We start from the raw sequence: 12,699 nt of genomic DNA on the forward strand, positions 1-12,699 counted from the left end.
TGTTTGTTTGTATTGGAGGGGGAGGTAATTAGGTTTTTATTTGTTTATTTATCTTTAATGGAGGTACTGGGGATTGAACCCAGGACCTTGTGCATGCTAGGCACGCACTCTACCACTGAGCTATACGCTCCCCCCAGCACCTGTAACATCTTATTGCACCTAAATTCTTGTTTTTATGTCTGTCTTCTACAAAAACGGGGTCTCCTTTTGGCCAAGTACCTCAAATTATTTTATTTCAGCACACAGTAAGCATGATAAATGTTTATGAAATAAATGAATGAGTGAACAAGTAAATGGATAAATGAATAAGTGGGGAAGATCCTTCAGGTCAATATTTTAGTACTACAGTTGTGTATAGTGAAACAAAGTGGCACTAACAATCCTAGGTGACAGTATGGATGCAAGTAAGGTGAATGGATCTGTTGTTTAAAGGTGTCTGTAATCTCAGGATATACTCAATAAAGTATAATCCACAGAAATTTTGGACGAAGACAATGATCAACAGGAAAGAATATAACAATAGTTTTTTTTTTTCCAAAGCACAGATTAAGAAAGATCCTGATTTAAACATATCGCCACTACTTAAAAGCTTTATTAGGCCCATTCTTTTACCTGTGTTAGCTTATTTTTGCATACATAAGATTAAATAAAGCCAGAAGCAAGCCTAGAGTTTTAGAAACAGGGCCCATGTGACTCATGCAATTCAGGTAAAACCTATGAGAAAGCTTTGATTCTAAGTCTTTGTTAACCCTGAGATAAGTTAATAGAATCTCTCATCCCAGAGCCACTTACTTAAACATTTCCATTTAAAGTAATATGTTTTTGGCAGTCATCTATATAATAGTACTTTTTAAAATGTTTTCAAAGCCAGGAGAACATTTTTGTGGGTGAACACATTTATACTCCCAATTATTATAGTCATCGGTACCTCCTTGTGGGATCTGAATACATGTGGGTACTGAGGAAGGAGTCAAGTTCCTTCATACCCACAGCTTGATGTTTTCAGATTTTTATGTTCTAGTCGGCCATTCTTTAATGGGAGATGATGTGGGATTCACCACACTCAAAAATCAGCCCTAGTCATTGGTACAGGGAGGGAACCGGAGAAAAACAGAGAGCCTTTTAAAGCAGGTCTGGCTGTTTCAATAGCCTCCTTAGGGCTTCTTGTTGGTCTGAGCAGCTGTCGGCAGCTTTCAGCCAAAGCAGGGAACTCAAGACCTTCTACCTAGATCTCGCCAAGTTCCGTGATTCAGTGACAGCTCCAAATAACGCGGTGGCATCGCAACACTTTAGAAAAGGTTAACTTCTTCCTTCATGCGAGTCTAAGTCTCCTTCAGAATACTCCCTGAGATTAAAGAGGTACTTACTAACATCAAAAGGGAGAACTGAGAGCTGGGATGTCTCTATTTCCACATTAATTTTTTTCTGATTATTTTCCCTTAAAATTATCATGATCATATCCATAAAGAACCATAAGACCAGTATGAACGCAAGTAGAGAAATAAACAAACCTCTCAAAATGCCTTTTGCAACAATCGGCAGTGATGTCAGTCTTCTCAGCCATTTGATGTCTTCCCAGCTGATAGACGGGTCTATTGCTTTAGCCACATACGCAGCAAGTCCACTGTTGTCTCCAAAATTTTCCTTAGGAGAAAATGCTAAATCATTGGTTTCAAAATTTTTCATTCTGAAATCAAGAGATACATAAAATGAGAAACTTCCCAAAGTGAGAGAGATCTTTACAATGAAGCATTCAGTGGAAAAAAAAAAAAAAGTTACCCTTTTCAAATCAATGGGCTGTTCACTCCTCAACCATCTACAGGTTGATTGCATGAATATTTTCCATGTTTTGATGGAGGATTCCAGGCTAAATGTGACAACATAGTGGACTTAATTGGTCACTTAAAGTTTATTTTACATCTCAGGCTTTTTTTATATATAAATAAATCAGTGTAAAGGAAAAATGTTTGGCCAAGTTCCAATATCTCTACCGTTTTAAGCCAGCTTATGAATATAAACAATAGATTTGACACTATTTTCAGCCAGCAGGGCACACTAATGATAAAGATGAGCATTTGCATGGTGCATCACAATCTACAAAGGACATTCATATATCCACAGTTAAAAAAACTTTTAGAAAATAAAATTGATACTCTATAATCCCTATTTTACATAGAAAATAAAACCAGAAGTGCAGAATAAGATGCCCACAAATATAAAATTAGCTAAAGCAGTTATCTGGGCTCTCAGCTGGGTCTCTTGACTCTTAATTACATTCTCTCCACCCAGATCTCAGTTGCATCCTGGCAATTGAATTTGACTTTATAAACCTTCTGACGTCCCTGTGGAAAATTCTAGAGGAGTTGGGAACTGCAGTAGCATGTATCAACACCTTCTGTCCACTGCCCATGTAGGCTCTCCTTGCTGCCTGCCCTGATCTCCCTGTGGTGCCGGTGCTGAGCACAGGGAGAGGTGGGAAGTGCGTCCCCACAGGGGAGTTGTCAGCTCCTGCTTTTCTGTCCTCCATTTAGTTGCTTTCTCTGAGGCTCTCTGCCTGTTGAACTCCAACTTCCCAGCCCTCCTGACAATCCTGACCAGGATACGAGCCTTCCAATTATCAAGGCTCTCCTTTCTTTGCCTATGGTGTGATGGTTAGTTTTGTCAGCCACATTGGGCCAAGGGATGCCTCAACAGCTGATAAAACATTGTTTCTGGGTGTGTCTGTGAGGATGTTTCCAGATGAGAGTAGCCCTTAAGTCAGTCGACTGAGTAGAGATGTGGGTGGGCATCTTTCAATCTGTTGAGGTCCCAAATGGAACAAAAGGGTAGAGAAAGAACAAATCTCTTCTCTCTGTTTGATCTGGGACATCCTTCATCTCCTGCTATTGGTTGTCAAACTTTCAGGCTTGGACCAGGACTTACACTATTGGCCTCCAGTCCTTGGGTCTTCAAACTCAGACTGGGACTTACACCATGGACTTCCCTGGTTCTCAGGCCTTTGGGTTTGGACTGGAACTACTCTGGCTTTCCTGGGCCTCCAGTTTGTAGATAGTGGACGGTGAGATTTCTCAGCCTCCACTATCGCATGAGCCAATCCCTCATAAGAAATTTCTCTGTTAACACAGATACAGACACAGTCATACAGATATGGGTAGCCTATTGGTTTGCTTTCTCTGGAGAACCTGACTAATACACATGACTTTTCCTGGCTCCGGAGTCACCTACACAGCAGACTTGAAGTGTCAAGGATGTTGGAGTATAAATACCCCAGCTCCTTCACCCCTAGGCAGGCTAACTCTGAGATGAGTTCTACATGCTCTCCCAGAATTTCCCAGCAGGAGTAAGCTCCAGTTGCCCGTGGCTGTAGCTATCTTGATAACAAGCCCACTATTCCCTACTTTCCCTCAGTTGCACCTCTTCCCCACTCCTCTACCTGTATTCTCTTCACCCTCCGAAGGAACTACTTGCAGTGAATCCAGTGGCTTACACTCTGCTCCTAGAGGAACCCAAAGTGAGACACAGCTCCACTGAGTCACTGCCTTCTCGTATGTCTCAATTTTGTTAACCCAGCTTAGAACAGTATTTCTCTGACTCACCTGGAAGACTCTGCTCCTGGCTTACTCTACACCTGAAGTCTTATCTCTTGGTCTAATATCCTGATATCTCGACTAGATTTTGGTAGTTCTTCAAGGTAGGGACAGAGTCTTTCCTGCCTGTACCTCTGCCCACTAACTGGGTGGATGGCCATCTGGATACACAACGGTACCATCCATGTTACTTAGCCACCTATACCCAAATCCAGTTGCCTACTTCATTTCTCTAAAAGGCTGATTTTGAATGATGACAATGACCTGGATTCACCTTGCTCTTCTGCGCATTAAAAATTACACTGCTAGCCAATCTGCCATTGAACGTAGAAAGGATCTTAGAGTCAAGACTATAACAATTTTTATATAAACTTAGAAGTAAATAGCACATTAGTTTTAAACTTTTAAAGAGAATCACAAGACTTTCTTTAATATAAAACTTGGTTTAATGCTTCTAGTGTGATTTCAGCTGAGATAGCTGGTTGTGTAGCTTAGGTGGCATATGTTATTTTTAAGGACATGAACATTCACATCCTGCATAACTGTATTCAAACCATTGACAAAGTTTTCTCAATAAGGACTGAACAGTAGGTCCAATAACTTCATTGACTCAGGTGGCCATAGAAAATTCCAGCGCCATAAGAGTCATACTGGTATCCACCTATTTGTTGATCTTCAGTTTGGATTTTAGCTGAAATACTTGGGCATTTCTTTTCATCAAACCACTTAGGGTTGTACACTTCATCACAAACCTTGACCTTCTGTGGTCATCCTAACTTGAATCAAGCTAACCCTCTGGTCAACAAACACATTCTTATTATGGAAACCTATTCCATGACTTGGAAGTGATATTAAGTGATATTAAATTCCAACCTTTTAAATAATATTGTTAATAAGAAAAAAGTCCAGTCTGTCTATCTCACAGCAGAACCAGAGGTAATAAAGAATAATATCTGTATGTGTATATTCTCTGCGTAGCACCCCACCCCCATCCCAAACAAGCTACAGTGTTTCAGCAGGGGTGGGGTGAAAGGGTGAAATGGATAGGAAAAAACAGAAACATGGATAAAATTATATAAATAACTGTTGTTATTCTTGGACGGCGAAATGCAGATCAACACTTGAATGAATGTTGCCTTACAGAAATTTCAGTGCACAATGAAGCCTTGTTGTTACTCTAAAACGTTGTTCAAAGCCAGAAGCCAAGAAAAAGTTTTCAGATATCTTGACAGAGACCCACGATGGAGTGTTTTACCAATGGCTCTGAAGGAAACCTCCATGAATGCTATTTTTATTAGAATCATGACATATACACACACAAAAAAAACATTTAAAGCGGCTTCTGATAACCAAAGTATTCCGTTTCATAAGGAAGGAAAGGGGCTACATCAAAATAATAAAATGATTACTTGGGACTTAATTCTTCGAATCTCAATCTGTTTAATGACCCAAAGGCAAGGGATAGAATTTCTTCTTTGTAAGGGATTCATGGAGCCTTGAAGGGCTCCCAAATACATTTTTTAATCTAATATAAAAATTATTTGTTTTTTTAGTAAGTTAGCATCATAAAAACATAACAACTACTAAAGAAAGTTGATATGATTAAGTAACCAATGGTAACACTACTAATAATGACTATTATTGAGAAATATATATTATGTATTGTAGGTATTGATAATATGACATTAAAACTGTGTCTCCATTGTGGGAAACAAATTATAAAATAACAACCAGTAGGACATACCATATCAACACAATATGAGAGAGACCTTCATAATATGTATAGGAGTTGGTACATGGAATCCAGTCTTTAATTCTGTGGTTAGGGAAATACATTGGAGTGTAGCCCTGCTAATTTCTTCTTCGGTGTGACTTGGGCAGTTTGAAGAAAAGTTCAGGACAAGGATTTTAAGTATGAGCTCAAACCCTTGTTCAGCTTCTTACTAATCTTGTTTTATTGGGTAAATCTCTTACGATCTGGTCGATTTTTATTTATTGATTCAACATTACTTATGGAGCACCTACTATGGGCTTGAATTTTCATAAAGAAGTCAAAAATGTCCTATGGTTGACATTCTAGCAAGGGAAGACAGAAAATAAACAACACATAATCGATAAGTAATTTATGAAAACTGTTAGAACATAAGTGCAATATAAAATAAAGAAAAAAATTAGAGCAGAATAAGAGGGATGTGAGCTGGTAGAGGCTTAACTTGAAAGCTGAAATACAGTTATTAGACTTGGCCCCATGGAGAAGCTACCTTGTAGAGGAAATGAGCAGAGCTGTGTTGTTGTATTTGTTTCGTGTTGCTGCTGTAACAAACACAAACCTGGAAGCTTTAAAATGATACAAATGTAGTATATGACAGTTCTGGAGGTCAGAAGCCCAAAACGTGGACCAAACTCAAGGTTTTCCTTCCAGAGACTCTAGCGGAGAATCCATTTCCTTGCCATTTCCAGCTCCTAGAGACCACATACATTCCTTGATGCCTGGCGATACCGCCCCAACCTCTGCATCTCCCATCACATCGCCTTCTCAGACCTGACACTCCTTCTTCTCTCGTACAAGGACCCTTTTCATTACACTAGGCCTCCTGTGACAATCCAAAATAACCATCCCACCTCGTGGTCCTTAACTTAATCACATCTGCAGAGTCCATGTTGCCGTGCAAAGCAATGTATTCGCAGGCTCCATGCACTGGGGCATGGGCATCTTTAGAGGGTTGTTATTCTGTTTAGTACAGTTATGCCGTGGATGTTTTCCTAACCAAATAATTTAGAGTCCTCCTTCACAATCTTCCCTTCCCCTCCAGCCCCCTAACCCTAGATCCCTACACACATTGTACCTCTGTTCTGATCGCTTCTGTTTATTTTTTATTTTGGTTTCCCAATATGAAGACGTGTTGATCCATCCCTGAGGTCAAAACGTAAAGGAAGTGAAGTTAGTCGCGCAATGATTTGGGGAAAGAAGGCTGCAGGCAGAGGGAAGCGTCCGTTCCGAGGCTCGGCTCGAAGGCGCAGGAGTGCCTGGCTGGTGGGAAGCTCAGAGGGGAAGCCTTGGAGCTGGCAGCGCGGCTGGAGATGAGGATGCTGGGCGATGAGGTCAGGGGAGGACGGGGAGCCTCGCCGCCCACTTCTATCCGAGAGACCTGGGAAGAGAGCATCAGGCTGACGCCTTTTTGCGCGCTCTGCCCGGGCTGTTGTCCTTAATAAATCCTTCCGGAGCGTAAGGAGGCGTGTCCCCGGGCAAATCACTGAAGGGGTAGGTGTCATGATTCACCTCGATCCTCCGTCAAGGATGGGGAATTTCTTTTCTTCTCTCTTAACTGCCTTGCTGCTACACTGAAGAGCCCAACCATCCTCCTGGGTAAACGAGCCACCCCCGTGGCTTGCGGGGATGCCCAGGAGCCCTCAGAGCCTCAGGAGCCAGTCTGGTGAACTAGCTTCACTCCTCGCCTCTTCCGAGAGCGGATGACAATTTGCCTTACTCCCCTCAGTCTGGCACCCCCGGGCCACTCATGATACACACATACATGTGTTTTGCATATAGACCAGGAAGCGCCTCTGCCCAAACTCCTGAACTCTGGCTGGTCCCAGATGCGGAGCATCGGGACCGCCCCCCTCCCCTCCGGGCAGAGGAAGTAGCCGGGGCTGGAAGGAGCCGCTGCCTTGCGGACTCATTCTCCTCTGGATTTCCTGCCCGCCTCGCCTGCCAAACCTCACTTCTGAACAGCCCGGCTTCACCTTCTATGAGTCAGGTCAGTGGCGGAAAGAAACCTGATTTCATATCAGGCTGTAACAGATGAGTTTTTGGAGTTGCACGTGGCCGGCAGCGGAAGCCTGGGCCTCCCGTTCGTGGGCTCTGCCTTCCCTGCTGCAAGGGGGGGGGGGGGGGGGCGAGGTGCCCACCCCAGGGCTCTGGCCCGACCTGAAGCCCCGGGGGGACCAGCAGGGCCAGCGCGACCCTGGGGGCCGGGGCTCGGCGCGGGATGCTCCCCGCCCACCCCCACCCCCCCACTCCCGCAGCCTGGATGTGTGGCTCATTATTTGATCATCTTTAGACGGGAGATCTGACAGGCTGGTTACAGGGGCCACTCCTGTGCACACGGACAGCTGAAAAGGGCCTTTGTCTTCTGGTCCCTCACGTCACCTGGGCAGGAGCCCGGGAGCGAAACGGGGGAAAGCAAAGCGGCCTTTCCCGCTCGGGGCTGAGTGGCCCTGGCACCGAAGGAGCAGGAGACACCGGCCAGAATTAACACGTGTGTCATCCCCCGGCTAAGTAGGTACCCGTGTGAAACACATCTGTTGTCCAGAGCAAGAAAGTGCTTCCCAAGCTTAAAACAAACAAACAAAAAAACCTACTGTATTATTTATCGTTGTTGTTGCTGTTGGTAGTAATAGTAATAGTAGCAAGAGGAGGAGGAAACGGAAGAGCAAATTCCTTTTCAAATGGCCAACGGGAAACAATGAGGAACCTTTCCTGGCAGAAGCCTAAATCCTGGGAAACTAATTATTTTATCAAGTCTGAAAATGAAGGCAACCGAAATAGAGAAATAATGTGAATTCAGATTTCATATTAGGGAAGTTTGGAACCATCTACTTTCTGGCCAATCTGACAAGAAGCAGGACTGTGTCAAGGGCTTTTGTTTTTGTTTTTGTTCTTGTTCTTTTAGAAAGACAGGGTGTTTGGGCAACTGGGTGTCTGGGATGCGTGGAGTGGGGTGATGGGCAGCTGTCAGTCAGGGAGAGCGCCTTCTCTTTTTGTCACTGGGCCACTGAACGGTACCACGTACAGAAGTGACACCCTAAACGTGCCTGGAAGCATCACGGAGATGGTGTCACACAGCTCACTTCCATGTGGCTCACACGCACATCGGTACATACACCGCAGGGCACTAGGGCAATTACGTGACGCCTGTTCAAGACTGACCGTGGACTTACGTGGTGGTTGAGATACTGCTCATTCTATAATAAATCTGGAATTCCTGTCCCCCGATAATCTCCTTGTCCTTCTGCGAGCTGCTGATTTGATTTTGAATCTTTTAGATGGTGGCTCTTTCAGAACGGTTAACTTTATACGTAGACAGAGTAAGCAACGGTCCACGTGAAGTGAAGGTTAGGACTCCAAAGAAAGCATCCCTCACTTCATGTATGCAGAGGGATGGTTCCCATCACCAAAATGCCCTCCATTACCACAAGGATTTTGGTTCCTGTTCAAATAGTTTTAGCCCTAAAAGCTATCAGTCACACCTGGGTCTGAAAAACATAAGAGCCGATTTTGGTGGGAACAGAGGGAAGGTTAAAAACAAAGGGGAAGAGAGATCTGTAGCTTAAGGGGGTTGTGGTCTCAGTAAACTCCACTGAGTTCCTCGTTTTGACTCAAGATGATTCTAATATTTTCCAGGGAAAAGGACAATTCCTTGCTGAGGGATGGGCTGAAGGACCTGATAAGACCATCACAGTTCAGTTTTAGATGACTAGATACATTGTTTTTGCTAGGATGAATGAGTGAGTTAGTGGATAAATTACAACCCAATCCAAAAATGGGCAGAAGACCTAAACAAGCAATTCTCCAAGGAAGACATACAAATGATCAAAAAGCACATGAAAAAATGCTCAATATCACTAATTATCAGAGAAATGCAAATCAAAACTACAATGAGGTATCACCTCACACCAGTCAGAATGGCCGTCATTCAAAAATTCACAAATGACAAATGCTGGAGAGGCTGTGGAGAAAAGGGAATCCTCCTACACTGCTGGTGGGAATGCAGTTTGGTGCAGCCACTGTGGAAAACAGTGTGGAGATTCCTCAAAAGACTAGGAATAGACTTACCATATGACCCAGGAATCCCACTCCTGGGCTTGTATCCAGAAGGAAATCTACTTCAGGATGACACCTGCACCCCAATGTTCATAGCAGCACTATTTACAATAGCCAAAACATGGAAAACAGCCTAAATGTCCATCAACAGGTGACTGGATAAAGAAGATGTGGTATATTTATACAATGGAATACTACTCAGCCATAAAAACCGACAACATAATGCCATTTGCAGCAACATGGATGCTCCTGGAGAATGTCATTCTAAGTGAAGTAAGCCAGAAAGAGAAAGAAAAATACCATATGAGATTGCTCATATGTGGAATCTAAAAAACAAAAACAAAAACAAACAAACAAACAAAAACAAAGCGTAAATAAAGGACAGAAATAGACTCACAGACAGAGAATACAGACTTGTGGTTACCAGGGGGGTGGAGGGTGGGAAGGGATAGACTGGGATTTCAAAATTGTAGAATAGACTACACTGTATGCACAGGGAAATATACACAAAATGTTATGATAACTCACAGAGAAAAAAATGTGACAATGAGTGTGTATATATCCATGAATAACTGAAAAATTGTGCTGAACACTGGAATTTGACACAACATTGTAAAATGATTATAAATCAATAAAAAATATTAAAAAAAAATTAACGAATTAATGAACCCATGAATGAATTAATGAATCTTGATCCATGGATGAACCACAACAAAAGAGGCATATTGTTGAAAGAAGTAGTAGCTAAGAAGCCAAACATGTGGTGTCTTCTTTATTCTTCACAGCTCTACAAGTAATTTTATTTTAGAAAGATAATCACTCCTATCATGTATATATAAACATATGTACATATACATAAACATATGTACGTATACATACACACACAGAGGGAGGAGGAAGGCAGAGGGTGAGCAAATGAACTGCGAGTGTAGACGAGAGTCTCTGTTAGCCTAGGAAATTCAGGAGGTGTCACAGAAATAGGAAGGAACGTCTGAAATAAAACGTGAAGGGCGGGAAGATTCTGGTCGGGTCCGCAGTGAGGGGACGAGGCAAGCCAGGTTCAGCTGAAGGAATGCCACGCACAGACATCCACGCGTAAGATGGCAGGGCACCAGGGAACTAAACCCCTGTGACCATCCTCAACGTCCTCCTGTTTCCTCTTTAGTTGGATCTCTTTTTTTTTTTTTCAGTGTGGCTTTGTTTAGCTTTATTCAACCTTCCCTGCCAGAGTTGTTCCAGATACAATTAAAAATAAAATGAAAAGGTGGCTCTTTGATTTCCAACAAAGGAATAGGGGATTAGGACCGCAATGTCAAACCCAGGCTACATCAAGGGTCCCCCCTCCACGTGGCACTTCATGCCACCCAAAGCCCTTCATGCAGTCTGATACAGAAAGTTTTCACTTTTACAAGGATATGGCAATTCCTGTCTCTGTTCGATAGCTCAAGTATGTGACACTCACATAGAGGGTGTGATTTGCTAAGGGTTATGTGGCTCTTCTGCAAGGGCACTGGCTCTAGAATACAGACCTTATCATTCCTGGACAAGATCCCAGTCAACCGTATTGTGGGACCAACGTTTTGTGAAGATCTAATTCCTCGGGGCCCCAGTGTGGAAACTGGAGAGATTTTTTGGATCCAGATCATGACAAGAGCCAAGAGAATTAGGAAAACCAGCTCAGGGGCCCAGGTGACCAGAGAGCCACAGTTACCTGAGTTGGGGTGGCAGCTTGAACCTGTTACGCACGTCATCGAAGCGATTGCCCAGGTAAGGGGTGTCCACTGTCACAAATATGCCCTTGTAGCCCATCCGCTCAGCCCGCCGCACCAGCTGCTTGGTGACCTCACGGTCCTTGTAGATGTACAGCTGCAGCCAGCGAAGTGCCTGGGGACCAGCTTCTGCTACTTCTTCAATTGAGGAGGTGGCCCAGGAGCTCAGCATCATGCCAGTTCCCAGGGACCTGCAGGCTGAGGAAGAAGGGAGAAGGTAGGCCAGCCTGGCATTTTCCCTATTCTGACATCTTCAAGTGGTGTTTCAGAGGGTAAAGACGTCCACAAGGGCAATTTGGAAATAAGAAATCAAATCTTTAAAACGTTAGAAATATGCATTCCTTTCCACCTTCTGTGAGTTGATCTTGAAGATAAAAATGACTCAAATAGCCCAAGATGTGCTACGTGTAAGGATGAAAACATTGGGAATAACTTGAACTCCAACCTCAGAGGACTGGATAAACTATAGCTCAAAAATAAAATGAAATATACACACCCATTAAAAGTACTATTTTTTGTGATGGTTAATTTCATGCGTCAGCTTGGTTGGCTAGGCAGCGGTTCCCAGAGAGTTGCTCAAATATGTCTGTATATTGCTGTGAAGATATTTTTTAGAGAAGACTGAAATCATTTAAATCAGTGGACCTTAAGTAAGGCAGATTATGCTCCATGATGTGAATGAGCCTCGTCCAATCAGTTGAAGGCCGTAAGAAAAAGACTGACCTTTCTTGAGGAAAAGGGGATTCTGTCAGCAGACTGCCTTCAGACTCAAACAGCAACTCAGCTCTTCCCTGGGCCTCCAACGTGCCAGCTTATCCTGCAGATTTTGGACTTAGCAGTCTGCACAGTTTTATGAACCAATTCCTAAAGTCAGTCAGTCAGTCTCTCTCTCCCTCATCCCACTTCCTTCTGTTTCTGATTATTACGGTTATAAAAGAATGACATTTACGGACATAGAAAGATATTCAAGATATATATTAAGAAAGCAAAAAGTCTACAAAATAACATGCATAACATGACTTCTACAAATGTGACTATTGGTATATGAATGTAAACAAATTGCTAATGATAGGTGAGATGATTGTGGGGGGGGGTTTACTTTTTCTTCCTTTTTAACTTTTTAAATTTCACCTGTTAAAATTTTGTGAAAGGTACATTCAGCCATTTACATTGTCTTTAAAATTTTATACCATTCATATTTTAGACTTCCCATGTGAACAGCCATTACCTCACAACCTTTCAAGAAAAATAACAAAAAAAATGAGCAAAAAAATGAAAAATTAGATAGATTCACCTAACCAATTGTCTTAGAGAACATGAAAGAACATGATTTTTTTTCCAAAAATAGGTAGTCAAATTGGGGTCAGTTTTAGTGGAGGAGAAACTTACAATGTTTATATGCCAAATACCAAACATGCCAAGAGGTAAATGATAAATACATAAATAACATAAATAAATACATACATACATACATACATAAAATAAATACATAAATAAATAAAAACTGACTATATGACCC

The 12,699-nt window shown here is 42.6% G+C and overlaps 1 protein-coding gene across 1 annotated transcript in view; it reads right to left on the reverse strand.

The window, feature by feature from the left end:
• HAO1 (hydroxyacid oxidase 1) overlaps positions 1-12,699 on the reverse strand; it is a 47,276-nt gene that overhangs the window by 17,042 nt on the left and 17,535 nt on the right. The window contains exons 3-4 of the mRNA XM_010994455.3: positions 11,123-11,378; positions 1,512-1,687 (exon numbers count right to left, since the gene is read on the reverse strand). Coding sequence (XP_010992757.3) covers positions 1,512-1,687; positions 11,123-11,378 — 432 coding nt within the window. The remainder of the gene's footprint in view (positions 1-1,511; positions 1,688-11,122; positions 11,379-12,699) is intronic.

The sequence above is a fragment of the Camelus dromedarius genome, chromosome 18, assembly GCF_036321535.1.
Source record: "Camelus dromedarius isolate mCamDro1 chromosome 18, mCamDro1.pat, whole genome shotgun sequence".
Taxonomy (NCBI): domain Eukaryota; kingdom Metazoa; phylum Chordata; class Mammalia; order Artiodactyla; family Camelidae; genus Camelus; species Camelus dromedarius.